Source organism: Macadamia integrifolia, chromosome 5, assembly GCF_013358625.1.
Source record: "Macadamia integrifolia cultivar HAES 741 chromosome 5, SCU_Mint_v3, whole genome shotgun sequence".
In the NCBI taxonomy this organism is placed as follows: Eukaryota; Viridiplantae; Streptophyta; class Magnoliopsida; order Proteales; family Proteaceae; genus Macadamia; species Macadamia integrifolia.
The window spans coordinates 850369-865568 of record NC_056561.1 but is presented as its reverse complement, the minus strand read 5'-3'; the positions used below and the strand labels follow the sequence as shown (position 1 = coordinate 865568).

Genomic DNA, 15200 nt, shown 5'->3' with positions numbered 1-15200 from the left:
GCCTCGGCATCCAACCGGCCGTGCTCCACCTCGGCCTCCATCAGGACGTGCTCCACCTCGGCCTCAATCATGGCGTGCTATTGCCTCGGCATCCAACAGGCCGTGCTCCACCTCGGTCTCCATCAGGCCGTGCTCCACGTCGGCCTCCATCAGGCCGTTCTCCACCTCGGTCTCAATCATGCCGTGCTATTGCCTCGGCATCCAACAGGCCGTGCTACACCTCGGCCTCCAACATTCCGTGTTGTTGCATCGGCATCCATCGGGCCGTGCTGTTACCTCGGCCTCATCTGGCCGAGCCGCCACCTCGACCCGACGTCAACAACAAGGATTTCAGAAATGTGTTTCCGTCCACCCCTACATTCAAGGAACGTAGTCTATTCCGGAGGTCAGGAGTCTATCCACTACACGTCATCATGACGTCACACAGTTGATCTCTCCTAGTTAAGAGGGGAATGTTCCAGGAATATTCCTGGAATCATAGAGCCACCCTCCTTGAGGGCTCCACTCTCCTTGAGGACTCCATGCCTAAGCAGGACTCTTCACAATCGTCTCCCACTTGCCCTCCATGAGCAGCCTATAAATACCAAGGTAAGCCTCCATCACAAGGGATCGATTACTCACTTCTCATACCGTAAAGCTCTCTTGAGCATCTGTTGTGGAAAGGTCTAACTTAGGCATCGGAGAGTCCCCGGTCGGGTCAGTCCGGCTCTCCTTGTCATCTCTTCTGTGCAGGTCGGCCAAATCACCAGGAACTGCAGGAGAGATAGTTCGGTCAAATTTTTTCGCATCAGATTGGCGCCGTCTGTGGGAATTTGTTACAAAAAGTCACCTTGGAACAATGCAATTAAGGAGTGAGAAGGTCGTTTCTTCAATGCCAACGCATGCAAGATCCACTCGGGAAGTACCACTTAGACGTTCACATTCACCACCAGTGGCAGGGCAGGAAAACGTCCCAGCAGAGACCCCTCTAGAAGGACCCCGGCAAACCAGGCCCGATCCACAGGTTGCCCAGGGAGAGGGGGATCAGTGCAAGCAGAACCCTCAGCTATCCAGCCATGTCCCATCGTCTCGGGTAACTCATCCGAACATGGAAGAACAGATGCAGAGTTTGCAGCTGCAGGTATTAGCCACGAACGCACTGGTGAGGGATTTCATAAGACAGTTTGGCTCCACACTTCCAGTACCACGCACTAGTTCAGCTCAGCCGCAAAGGCCTGCTTCAACCAGAAATCCCATTGACGAATCTCCTGACAACAGCGTCACCCCCCAATCAACAACAAGAAGGGGGTCAGGCTGGATTTCGCGCACCGTCCATTCTGTACCACCGCGATCTCTTATTGAGGGGCGCAGGTGAGGTCCCATCCTTGCTCGGATCGGGAGAGCAGATCGTTCTGAACATCATCGGAGCCCTGAGACACATGATACTCATAGATCCCCACACTGTGCAGGAGGACGCCAACCTTTGCCTCAAAGACACACTAGAGGTACTCGTCCGCATGGAGAAGAACGTGAGATCTACCAGAGGCAAGCTAGGCGAGATCGACCCCATCCTGGTCAAAGCTCGCCCATCGGGCCTACAAGAGGTGCACCAAGGCAGGGTCACCCAGGCCGAGGAAGAAGCCCCAGGAGAGAAGGGTCACGCCGATCAACAGATGGTCGAGCCGAGGAGAGAAGAGCTGACCTTGAGAGCCGAATCCAGTGACTCACTGAGCGAATTGAGGGAATGAAGAGGCAGGAGCACCCGGGCGACATGACAGTAACCCCAGCCCATAATGCACTTTCGGACGAATTGATTGATGCCGAGCTGCCCTCAAATTTTGTGATACCTGTTTTCAACGGATATGACGGCGCCACAGATCCCTACGATCATCTACTGTACTACAGCTCGGCCATGGCAGTGCATGGTAGGTCAGACGTCGTTCTCTGCCGTGCTTTCGTAGCCTCATTAAAAGGAGCCGTGTGGTCTGGATGTCACACTTACGCCCACGGTCCATCCGCAGCTATGAAGAACTGACAAGAGCGTTCCTCACACGTTTCCAAGCAAGTATGAAGCAGAAGCAAACTACGCAAAACGTGATGAACATGAGGCAAGGGGCGAGGGAGACAATAAGAGAATTCCTTGCCCGATTCACGAAGGTGACATTGGAGGTAAAAAACTTTCCAAAAGGAGTGGCGTATAGCACATTGTGCAATGGGGTAATACACCCCGATCTGGTTCAGTCCCTAGCCCTCGACTTACCGGAGACGATGCCCACACTGCTGAGACGGTGCAATCAATACGCCAACATGGAGGAAGTCCTGGCAGCCCGAGGAATAGCTAACAGGGGTGATCAGGCAGAGAAGGAGAAGAAAAGTGCTCTGAGACATAGAGATGACTCTCGTGAGCCGAAGAAAAACATAACAGGTCGGCCTCTGGACACAGCTGAACTTGAGCGATATGAACTTGATCGTTCTCGACAAACCTGCTCTTGGAGATCCAAAATCAGAAGTGCTTTCGCTGGTCCAGGCCAATGGCAGGTAAGCCAGAAGAGAGGAACCTCAACAGGTATTACCGATACCACCGAGACCATGGACATGACACTGAAGACTGTAAGTCTCTGAAAAGGGAAATTGATGAGCTCATCAAGGCCGGATACCTCCACCAGTATCTGAAGCAGAAATATGGTGGGAACTGGCCCAAGCTGAGGAGAGACGATGTCGAGCCGAGGTAAGGTCGAGCCGAGGTAAGGTCGAGCCGAATGTAGATCCAGCCACGAACCGAGCTGTCACTTACGACAACCAGCCCGTGGGTCGGCCATCCTAACAATCATGGGGGGACCTACTGCAGAATCAGTCAGAAAAGCCAAAGCACATGCGCGGTTTGTGTGTGTCTCAGAACAACCTGTCAAAGCCCTCAAAACGGATCCACCCATCACTTTCTCTGACAGAGATTTGGAAGAGCTGAACAGGCCTCACAATGATGCGATCGTAATTCAATTAGTGGTGGCCAACCACCCCTTCCACAGGGTCCTAGTGGACACAGGAGCCTCTGTGGACCTCATGTCATATAAAGCCTTCATAAAACTGGGGCTTGGCACCGGAGCCTTAAAACCAGTGCCCAGACCCTTGTATGGTTTCTCAGGCATGCCAACTGAGCTAGAGGGAGTTGTTGACCTACCTGTAACCATCGGACAAGGAGCTCGGACAGCCACAACCGTGGTCTCTTTCATGGTCGCCAAGATCGCCTCACCCTACAATACAATCCTTGGCTGACCTGGTCTCAACGGCCTTGGCACAATCGTGTCCACTAGGCACATGAAGGTTAAATTCCCAACCAGCAATGGAGTCGGAGAATGCAAGTCCAGCCAGAAGGAATCCCAGGAATGCTATGCCAACTTCATAAAATATGTCAAAAAACCGTGCTCGGGGCTAGCATGTATGGTAGAAGTTGTTGATTGCCGAGATGAGAGCCTCCTGGCCTGAGCTGAATCGGTGGAGCAGCTACTTATCATCCCTATCTCAGAGGCCGAGCCGACCAGAACAGTTCAGCTCGGAGCACTGCTGAGCTCCCAACGTCGCGAGGAAATCTTGAACTTCCTCAGCGAGAACTCTGATATTTTCGCTTGGAAAGCTTCTGATATGCCAGGAATCTCTAGGATCGTAGCCGAGCATAGTCTGGACGTCAACCCGAGCTTCAGGCCTGTCCAGAAAAAGCGCAGGAACTGACCGACTGCCTAGATGCTCTTAACAGGTTCTTGTCCCGAGCTGGCGATAGGTGCCTTCCATTTTTTAAGCTGCTAAAAGGAGGAAAAGGCCAAAGCAATTTCGCTGGACAGAAGAATGCGAAGCAGCTTTCGAGGAGATCAAGGCCTGCCTAGCCTGGCCCCCTCTGCTGAGCCAACCTGAGCCTGGGGAAGAACTACATCTTTATCTCGCTACCTCAGCCGTGGCCGTCAGTGCAGTCCTTGTCAGAGAAGAGGCAAAGACCCAGAGGCCCATCTACTATGTGAGTCATGTGCTCCTGGAAGCAGAGACAAGGTACTGGAAGATTAAGAAGCTTGCACTGGCACTGGTCATGACAGCCAGAAAGCTGAGGCCCTACTTCCAAGCACATGCCATTGCTGTACTAACTGATCAACCACTGAGAAAGTCACTTCATAGCCCCAGCGTAGCGGGACGTATAGTAAGTTGGGCTGTCGAGTTGAGTGAGCACCATATTGAATTCCGACCAAGAAGCGCGATCAAGGGCCAAGCGCTGGCTGACTTTTTGGTAGAATGTACCCAAGCCAAAGAAGCGGGAGAACCTGAGCCCGACCCGAACAGAAAATGGGTGCTCTTTGTTGATGGATCTAACACAACAGCACGGAGCGGCGCTGGGCTTGTGATGAAAAGCCCTGAAGAGTTCACGATACATTATGCCCTTAGGTTTGCATTTCCCATAACGAACAATGAAGCAGAGTATGAAGCGCTGATTGCAGGAATCAAACTGGAAAAGGCGGTGATGACAGACGACCTGGTCGCTCATAGTGACTCCCAATTAATCGTGAACCAAGTCAATGGCCAATACGAGGCCAAAGAAGAAAGAATGGCCATGTATTTGAAGGAAGTACGCCATCTGGTGACCAGCTTTGGCACGTTCGCGATGGTACAGATCCCGCGGCAAGAAAATGCTTTGGCAGATGCCCTCTCCAAACTAGCTACAGCAGACTTCGCTGACTGCACAAGCTCTGTATATTTTGAAGTGTTAAACCAACCAAGCTATGAAAAAGAATTGCTGTGCAGCATTACTCAAAGGGCCGAGCCGAGCAGGATGGATCCCATCGTGGTCTATTTACGTGATGGGCATCTCCCGGGAGATCAAGCGAAAGCAAGGGCAGTCAAGAGGAGAGCAGCCACACACACCCTTCAGGGTGGAGTGCTTTACAAAACGGTGATATCCTGGCCCCCGCTGAAGTGCTTGCCGTTGAGCCAAGCTGAGGAGACACTTCGTGAAGTCCACGAGGGGATTTGTAGGGGACACATCAGGGGTAGAGCACTGGCCTACAAGGTACTATGCCAAGGATTCTACTGGCCAAACATGCAAAGAGATGCAATGAAGTTCGTGCAGTGGTGCTTCAAGTGTCAGGTACACGCCCCAATACCTCACATCCCGGCCACAGAACTCAGTTCAGTGATCTGCCCGATCCCATTCGCAATGTGGGGAGTGGATATTCTAGGACAGTTCAAGAAGGGAAAAGGGGGTGTTCAATTCTTGATTGTTGCTATTGACTACTTCACTAAATGGGTGGAGGCACGTCCCCTGGCCAGAATCACAGAGCAGGCAGTAGAGAAGTTCGTTAGGGACGACGTCATATTTCGCTATGGTGTTCCAAAGGTGTTGGTCACGGATAATGGTCGACAATTCGACAATCGAAAATTCAGGCACTTCTGCAGCAACTTCAATATTGATTTCCGAAACACCATTGTAGCACACCCGCAATCGAATGGTCAGGCAGAAAAGGCCAACCACATACTTCTAGATGGAATAAAGAAGAGGCTGGACTGGGAGAAGAAGAACTGGGCAGATCAGCTACTCAGTGTACTCTGGGCTTATCGCACTTCAGCTCGGACACCCACAGGAGAGACACCGTTTCGACTTGCATACGGAACTGAAGCGTTAACCCCTGTGGAGGTAACCCAAGCCTTGTTCCGATCAGCAGTGTTTGAAGCCTCACAGAATGAAGTCGGGCTCCAAGCAAACGTCGACTTCATAGATGGAGTTCGGGAAGAAGCACTTATTCGAAATGAAACCTACAAACAGAAAGTCCGACAATACCACAACAGGAGGGTCAAGCCACGGGGATTCGTAGTTGGGGACTTGGTGCTGAGAAAAGCAGTAGCGACGGACCCAAGAAGTGAAGGCAAGCTCAGCGCGAACTGGGAAGGCCCTTACATAGTCTCCAAAGTGGTACGCCCTGGCACATACCATTTGCAGACTCAGGGGGCACAGCTATACCAAGGGCATAGAACGTTGAAAATCTCAAAAAAAATTTCCAGTAGACAGTTTTCGACAGTTTTTTTTCAGTATGATGAGGCAAAATATGTCACTTTCCTCAGCACGGCTAAAGCATGTACCTACCTCGGCCTCCATCAGGCCGTGCTATTACCTCGACCTCCAACATGCCGTGCTACTGCCTCGGCATCCATTAGGCCGTATTGTCACCTCGGTCTCCATCAGGCTGTGCTCTACGTCGGCCTCCATCAGGCCGTTCTCCACCTCGGCCTCAATCATGTCGTGCTCCACCTCGGCACCAACCAGGCCATGCTCCACCTTGGCCTCAATCATACCGTGCTATTGCCTCGGCATCCAACAAGCCGTGCTCCACCTCAGCCTCCAACAGGCCGTGCTGTTGCATCGGCGTCCATCGGGCCGTGCTGTTACCTCGGCCTCATCTGGCCGAGCTGCCACCTCGGCCTCATCTGGCCGAGCTGCCACCTCGGCCCGACGTCAACAACAAGGATTCCAGAAACGTGTTTCCGTCCACCCCTACATTCAAGGAACTTAGTTTATTCTGGAAGTCAGGAGTCTATCCACTACATGTCATCATGACGTCACACGGTTGGTCTCTCCTAGTTAAGAGGGGAATGTTCCAGGAATATTCTCGGAATCACAGAGCCATTCTCCTTAAGGACTCCACTCTCCTTGAGGACTCCACGCCTAAGTAGGACTCTTCACAATCGTCTCCCACTTGCCCTCCATGAGTAGCCTATAAATACCAAGGTAAGCATCCATCACAGAGGATCGATTACTCACTTCTCATACCGTAAAGCTCTCTTGAGCATCTGTTGTGGAAAGGTCTAACTTAGGCATCGGAGAGTCCCCCATCGGGTCAGCCCGGCTCTCCTTGTCATCTCTTCTGTGCAGGTCGGCCAAATCACCAGGAACTGCAGGAGAGATAGTCCGGTAAAATTTTTCCGCATCACAATAGATTGCATTTCTTCAGTAGATTGCATTGAAATCACATTCAGGGATTTTACTTAGCAGTTATTCAATTTTTATCAAGGAGCAGAATAGATTAGCAGAATAGTTTCTATTTTGAAGCAATGTGTTTGTCCCAAGTGCATGCCACACATCAATATACTACGATGCTTCTCGCAAATATTTGACTCTTCTAAGAATGGGCCTTAGCTCGGCAATTCGAAGTCCGAGCTCTAGCTCGACACATCTAAACCCGAGCTTTAGCTCGGCGCCATAAGACCATACCCTAGTCTGGCGACTCAAAGACCTTAACCAATAAGCCACAAAGACCGGGCCCTAGCTCGGCAGCAAATAAGACCGAGCTCCATCTCGGCACCTAAAGACCAAACCTAGTCTAGCTACTCAAAGACCTTAACCAATGAGGCACAAAGACGGGGCCCTAGCTCGGCAATACTAAGACCGAGCTCTAGCTCGGTGCCACAAGACCAAACCCTAGTCTGGCGACTCAAAGACCTTAACCAATGAGGTAAAAAGACCGGGCTCTAGCTCGGCACCACAAGACCAGGCCCTAGTCTGGTGACTCAAAGACCTTAACCAATGAGGCACAAAGACCGGGCCCCAGCTCAGCAGCAAATAAGACCGAGCTCCATCTCGGCACCTCAAGACCAGACTTAGTCTGGTGACTCAAAGACCTTAACCAATGAGGCACAAAGACCGGGCTCTAGCTCGGCACCACAAAACCAGACCTAGTCTGGCGACTCCAAGACCTTAACCAATGAGGCACAAAGACCAGGCCCTAGCTCGGCAATACTAAGACCGAGCACAAACTCGGCACCATAAGACCAGACCCTAGTCTAGTGACTCAAAGACCTTAACCAAAGAGGCACAAAGACCGGTCCCCAGCTCAGAACCGCAGGACCTGACCTTAGTCTGGTGACTCAAAGACCTTAACCAATGAGGCACAAAGACAGCGATCTAGCTTGGCAGCAACTAGACCGAGCTCGGGGGCTAATCCATGAGCGCTCAAAATACATCACTACCGAGGGAGACATCTACATAAATATGGATCTATATATAGGAGGCTAATCTCGGGGGGCTGATCCACGAGCCTAGCTCAGCACAAGAAAATTCATCGGGTCGGATCACTTCTTCACCAACATCGATCGAGTCGTAGGGCTGTACCAGAGTAGCATGGACTGGAACGCGCCGCTCATAGTCTGTCTGATCGTAGCCGGGCATCTTATCCTGAAGTAACAAGATGACATCGTCTGAGCCGCCCTTGAACGAAGAAATGCTAACGTCATCCAATAACTCTTGGTTGGGCTAAGGGATCAGCCACCTAAGGCCATTTCTTCTCGACCCCTGTGAAAGTGCTTTGCTTCCATTGCCCTCGAACAAGCGATAGCCATGTCCTCGAACTGTTGAACAACCTCGGATGAGAAAGTGATGCAGTGCATCTCGAATCAGATTAAATGCTCTAGCAGGTCGACTCGAACTGCTAGAGCGGGGGGCTGGTGATGAGGTAAAATATGTCACTTTCCTCAGCACGGCTAAAGCATATACCCACCTTGGCCTCCATCAGGACGTGCTCCACCTCGGCCTCCATTAGACCGTGCTACTGCCTCAGCCTCCAACATACCATGCTAGTGCCTCAGAATCTATTAGGTCATACTGCCACCTCAGCCTCAATCATGCCGTGCTCTACCTCGGCACCAATCAGGCCGTGCTCCACCTCAACCTCAATCATGCCGTGCTATTGCCTCAGCATCCAACAAGCCGTGCTCCACCTCGGCCTCCATCAGGACGTACTGCCACCTCGGCCTCAATCATGCCGTGCTCCACCTCGGCACCAATCAGGCTGTGCTCCACCTCGGCCTCAATTATGCTGTGCTATTGCCTCGGCATCTAACATGCCGTGCTCCACCTCGGTCTCCATCAGGACGTGCTCCACCTCGGCCTCCATCAGGCCGTGCTCCACCTCGGCCTCAATCATGCCGTGCTATTGCCTCGGCATCCAACAGGCCGTGCTCCACGTCGGCCTCCATCAGGTCGTTCTCCACCTCGGCCTTAATCATGCCGTGCTATTGCCTCGGCATCCAATAGGCCATGCTACACCTCAGCCTCCAACATTCTGTGTTGTTGCATCGGCATCCATCGGGCCGTGCTGTTACCTTGGCCTTATCTGGCCGAGCCGCCACCTCGGCCCGATGTGAACAACAAGGATTCCAGAAATGTGTTTCCGTCCACCCTTACATTCAAGGAACTTAGTCTATTCCGGAGGTCAGGAGTCTATCCACTACACGTCATCATGACGTCACATGGTTGATCTCTCCTAGTTAAGAGGGGAATGTTCCAGGAATATTCCCAGAATCACAGAGCCACTCTCCTTGAGGACTCCACGCCTAAGCAGGACTCTTCACAATCATCTCCCACTTACCCTCCATGAGCAGCCTATAAATACCAAGGTAAGCCTCCATCACAAGGGATCGATTACTCACTTCTCATACCATAAAGCTCTCTTGAGCATCTGTTGTGGAAAGGTCTAACTTAGGCATCGGAGAGTCCCCCGTCGGGTCAGCCTGGCTCTCCTTGTCATCTCTTCTGTGCAGGTCGGCCAAATCACCAGGAACTGCAGGAGAGATAGTCCGATCAAATTTTTCCGCATCAATTAGGTAAATGATTAAACATTGATAAAACTTGCATATTCTGTGGCAAGAAAACTGAATATATTTTTCACATTTTCTTCTTTTGTGATTTTGCTGACAGAATTTGCACTATTGATCCTCTTGGTCTAAGACCCAAATGCCTTCATTTCGCTTATTCTAATGATGTGGTCAAGCATTTCTTTCTCCATGCCAATTTATCTACCTTTAATCGGGTTTGGTGCTTTAGTATATTAGCAATAACTATTTACTTTCTATGGTGGTATCCGAACAACATCATAGCCAAAAAAATTGATCCCAACCCTTTGTCTATTCTGCATAATTTTAACCACTGGATTTCTGATTTAAAGCTGCTTCAACTTACTAACTCAAATGATGTTGTCTACTAAATTATAGATGCTCCAGAAGACATCCTAAGAAGATATTTGTCTCTTCCTTTTTTGACATATCACATCATATTTTGTATTGGTATTACTAACTTTTTGGACACATAATCAAGTTGTGTGTTTGGTACTCTATTTCAAGGTAAGTTCCAGGCTATCAAAATGGGGACCACAACAACTATATCACTTGAGGAAACTAAAGCCTTTGGTATTAATTCTACAAGGGCTAAGACTGGCAGCTATTAAGGGTGGGACTATGGGTGAAGTTTGGTTGCATCTAGGAGTTTACTTCAACTTATTCCAAAGTCGTTTAGCAATACACTACAAAAAAAGTGGTCTACGGTGGCGTTTTTAAATGCCGCCGTAGAGTGTGCAAATGCCGTTATATGTCTATGGCGGCGTTTATAGAAAACATCGGCCAAACGCCACTATATCCATCGCCGCAAAAGAACTATGGCGTATTTTGCAAACGCCGTCGTAAAATCTCTTCCGCGGCATTTATTTATAAACGCTACTAAAATACTTCGGTGGAATTTATTTATAAATTCCACTAAAATATTATGTACAACGGTGTTTATTGTAACACCACTATCATATTACTTCTGCCTTTGTAAGAAGGCATTCCAGCGCTGTTAGCTAATGAATGCGGGTGCATATAGTGGCGTTTATTACTAAAAGCCGCGAAATATAATATATATATATATTTTTTTAATAAATGAACATATAGTGGCATGTGTTAGTAAACGCTTAAACGCCACTATAAGAAGTGTTTTTTTTTATTTTAAAACAAAAGACCTATAGTGGCATTTATTAGTAAACGTTGCTAAATGCTTTTTTTCTTTTAATTACATGTTATTGTTTATTTATCTCATTATGTAACCTGTTGAAGCAAATGCTTACATTCTTTGTTCTCATCCTGGATATCATAAAAAAATTGATAGATTTTCACAAGACAATACACAAGAATCTGATAAATGGCTATCCATTCCATACAAAAGTTCAATTGGAACAAAATAAACCATATTGTCATCATGGAGACAAAAAAATCCCATATCCACAGTAACATAGTAACATAATAAGTTTTTCAAAATAAAAGTTCACAAGTCATGGTAGCTAGGTCAATCCTCAAGTCGATAAGTAGAAGACAAAATCCATGCAAGTACCTGGAAAAATAAAAAATACCAGTCAAGTTCTTGTTAAAGATATATAAAAGTTCCATACATTTCACAAGTAGCAATTGTTCACAAGTAGGTTTCTATTTTTTAGTTTTGTTACATAAGGATGTTACCATCCTTATCAGATTACACAGTTAATATAATTTATCTTGTGAAAGTGTGTGACTTGTGAGCTCATCTCCCATACCCTCCTCATTTTTCTCTTCTTTTTTATTCATTTTAGTGTTCAAAGTACTATTCACAATCCTAGAAAAAAAAAATAATAATTCCATATGTTGTTGAAAATTCCAAGTTCATGATCAATGTTGAAGAATCCCAAGGTTTGGGACTATTCGAGCTTACATCTATTAAAAGAATTTTTGGTGTTTTTACCTTGTTAGTCTTAAATCTATTAAATTACATAGGTTTAAAAGCAAGTTGGTGGCAGCAAAAACTTTTGCAGGTAAACATTACATATATTTAAGTGCATTGTGAAATCCAAAAAATGAGGATGGAAAGGAAACATATGGGTTTTCAAAACTTACTTTTCTGGAAGGGGCAAAGTTGGATGTTCACGCGAAGCTTTTACAATCTGTGAATAATGAGCAATCTCTCGACTATTATATATCTTCCATTGGCTGAAGGAGTCTCAAATGCTAGAATATGAGCATCAACAACATCTTTGACATTAACCCATTCATATGTTTCATTGGCAAATGTTTGTGCTCCTGCAGCAAATAAAACATTGGCACTAATGTCACAAGAATGACAATTTTCAATATAAAATATATAGTTGCTAGAGAACTTTCTTTTTTGAAAAAAAAAAAACACTTTAGGAAACATGTTATCTTAAAAAAGTTGCAAATCTGATTCTATGCAACATTTTACTAAATGTTATGGAATTAGTTTGAAACTTCCAGTGTCAAATAATAGACTTTCTGCTACCCACCTAAGACTACGAGTGCAAACATAGTTGCAAAGACATACTACAGAAACCAAAGATACTAATTATACTGGTTTTACTGATTATCACAATGTATTTATCTATTACAACTTGTCATGTGGCAAACATCAGTGGCTCCATGTGATAGACGACCCCACAACCATCTAACTGGTTAAGTTTCGGTCCCAAACAAGTAGGGAACTGTCTTTGTAAAATCCCCAAAATGAAGACTCTTGGATTATCTATGTTAAACTTTGTAAGAGGCTTTGGATAACCCGCATAATACATTCTCATTCATGCCTATAACCTATTATTTGGGATGTATTGGAGGAGAGGGATATAGGAGAGAGAAAAAAGGCTTATGATTTGGGGGTGGGGGAAGAGAAAAAAGAACTTCAATGATAGGTTAGCATACCATTTATTAAGTTCCAAATTGCTTCAGCACTGGTATTAAGGGTAGGTTGTAAAAGAGGACCTATCACCATTGTTGGATTTATTGTAACCATGTCCATCCCTTTCTCTTTTGCAAATTTCTAGGCAGATTCCCCAGCCAAGGTCTTTGAAAGTTCATACCAGAGCTATAAGAGGAAAAAATCTCATTAGACATATTGGACCAGTAAATAAGTAATCTGCAAGGTAAATTTTTATTTTTAGTTAAAAAACATAAAGAACTTATTGCAAAACAAAATAAATTTGTGACAAAATATCAAAAGTAAAGGTAAGACATTATGTGTAGCCAACTCCAAGACCTCAAGGGCCTATACAAGACTGCACAAATATACACACCTTAGACTCCTTGCAAAGCTTTGGATCTGAAAATTAACCAAGTCTCATCAATAATCACATTTGGCATCCGAGGATTTCTATTAAATAAAACTGCAGTTAAAGAGGATCTTACAACCACTCTTTTAACAAATGGATTTTTTGCACAGGATCCAAGAACATTAAGAGTTCCCTTTAATGAAAAAAGAAACACAAAAAGTTCATAAACATCACACTTTTATGCATACAGAAGACAGAGTAAACAATATTAACTGTGAGTAAAAGCATATAATCATGCAGAACAAAGCCTAGGGAAAAGGGATGCGGGGAGGAAGTCCAGTGGAGTACCATAGGAAAAAGTTCTTTATTTAGTTGCAGTATAGAAAATAGCATTAAAGCAAGTAAAGCTCTGAAGATTCGTAGCTAAGTAAAGTTATAAAATGCAAATAGCAGTTAAAACTATTTCAGTGGCTATCAAAGGAATGAACTTGTGGATCCTTGGTTGCATAAGAAAAGAGGGATGCTGTATGAAAAACACCTCCACACCCATTAACTACAGAATCAAATGAAGAGATGGTCTAACATTAAAAATACAAGCACTTATAATACAGATACAATAAGAAGGGCAATACATCAAGGGCCAATCCATTGGTCCTCTAAATGGAGACCTTGACAAGAATCTGTAAATTTATTTCCCCCACTAATTTGGAACTGATTCTGAAACATCAATAGGCACAAATTTCTTCAGACAAAAAACAATTTCTCAAGTACAAGATAATAAGCAATATCTGAGATCACAAAAATCTGACAAAGTAACCATCAAGTATAGAATGGAATGTGGCATATAGTTCTATCCGCTGGCACATGATACAAATCATATAAAGCAAGGCTTCATATATCAAGTCCCTGATTTATTTCAATCTTGATCGGCCAATCCATTTCACAGAATTTTAAGGAAAGCAAGACTATTGATCCTAGAAGCAACTAGGGTAGGATCAACCTGGACTGATACTAATCCAATCTGGCCGATCTATGACGGAATTCATGGACCTCGAGTCCTCACTCTTTGATATAAAGCATTCCAATATTCATAGAAATAGTACAAACAATGCAGATAAAAAATTATCAATGGGTCATATCTGGTTCTTTTTCTTGGCCATTAATCCAGCACACTGCATGGTAGTCCTCCTTTCCCTTGAGCAGCATATTTCTCCCCATATTTTGTTTTAATGAAGATATCTTCTAGGGTTAACAACTGTCTTACCAGATTGGAAAGAAGAAGGCATTAAACACATAACATTTTCAACAGGATAATGACATAAGTCAGGTGATGGATATCATAGAAAGAGAGAAGAATCTGCAGAAATAAGTAAAAAGAGAAGATGTATTATACATAACCGAGGACTATAAGAGTCTCTCTTTTTTCTTGGATCTACAAAGGCTTGCCGGTTAATCCGCTGCCTGAGAGAGAGAGAGAACAGAGACAAATTCCAACTAATTAGAAAAAAAGCTTTAGGAAAACCCAAATTGGATCAATAATAAACCAGTAAAGAACTATTAAAGGAATCCATAATGTATCAAAATCGACCCTATGCTGATAACCTACTGTGGTAAATAAGAAGAAAAACAGAAGATAGGAGGAATACCTGTGCAAAATCCAAAAACCTAGAAACCCCTTCCCCTTCAAACGATTTTCTTTAGACCTAGCACTTGGAGATTTTAAGAAAAATTTTAGCAGGAGAGTAGGCAAAGAGCGATGAGGGAGTAGATTGCAGCAGGAGAGTGAAGAGGAAGAGAACTAGGCAAGTGAGAGAGATTGCAGCGGGAGACTGCGTTCTCAGGTGTCCATGAACCATGATCTTGAGAGACTTTGAGAGAAGGCCATATCCTAAAAATTTGGGCGATCAAGAGGAGCTGTGAAAAGTAAGGCAGGAGTGGTTTTTGGCTAGGAAAATGTTTCTATTAGCTTAAATATAGTGGCATTTATTGTAAAACGCCTCCAAAAATTGAGGTTACAACGACGTTATGCGTGATATGCCCCCAAATGGTGTTGCATACTGTGGCATCTATTTTAAAAAGCCCCCATATTATTTCAATTTGCCCTCAAAAGAGTAGGGGGGAAAAAATGCAGAACCTCATCCTAAACAAAGACGTGTGTAGAAACGCAATGGGCAAGCGGGAGGTCCTACACCAGTATTCCTTGGATTAAACTGCAACTGAATATAAGACATCGTATACCAACAAAGTGTGATGCAAAATTAAAGGTTACCAGCGTAGCAAGTCCAAAATGAACTAGGCCTAACATTGCCCAGTTCTATTATAAAGACGTGTAACTTGGCCTGGGCTCAGTTCGTTTTA

General features: G+C 45.7%; 1 protein-coding gene and 1 long non-coding RNA gene across 2 annotated transcripts; one reads left to right on the top strand and one right to left on the bottom strand.

Moving 5' to 3' along the window:
* The first annotated feature begins 2286 nt into the window (after window positions 1-2286).
* LOC122079589 lies at window positions 2287-9718 on the top strand. The gene is made up of 5 exons (XM_042646176.1): window positions 2287-2449; window positions 3774-5104; window positions 5270-5465; window positions 5583-5926; window positions 9704-9718. Exons 1-5 carry the CDS (start codon window positions 2287-2289, stop codon window positions 9716-9718), a joined length of 2049 nt encoding a protein of 682 aa, XP_042502110.1.
* A 1186-nt stretch (window positions 9719-10904) lies between these two features.
* LOC122078209 lies at window positions 10905-14757 on the bottom strand. Its single transcript, XR_006139995.1, has 5 exons — window positions 14489-14757; window positions 14236-14299; window positions 12496-12658; window positions 11683-11865; window positions 10905-11146 (listed from the first exon to the last, which is right to left on the bottom strand). It is a non-coding gene; the product is annotated as an uncharacterized LOC122078209 (long non-coding RNA).
* Between the last annotated feature and the right edge of the window lie 443 nt (window positions 14758-15200).

What these genes read in the sequence shown, in the direction of transcription:
- LOC122079589 (XM_042646176.1), top strand. Translation starts at nt 2,287, where the DNA reads ATGGAGGAAGTCCTGGCAGCCCGAGGAATAGCTAACAGGGGTGATCAG. An exon ending in TGAGCGATATGAACTTGATC is followed by an intron (nt 2,450 to 3,773) that starts GTTCTCGACAAA and finishes CCATTTTTTAAG; the next exon opens with CTGCTAAAAGGAGGAAAAGG. An exon ending in AGCACACCCGCAATCGAATG is followed by an intron (nt 5,466 to 5,582) that starts GTCAGGCAGAAA and finishes ATCGCACTTCAG; the next exon opens with CTCGGACACCCACAGGAGAG.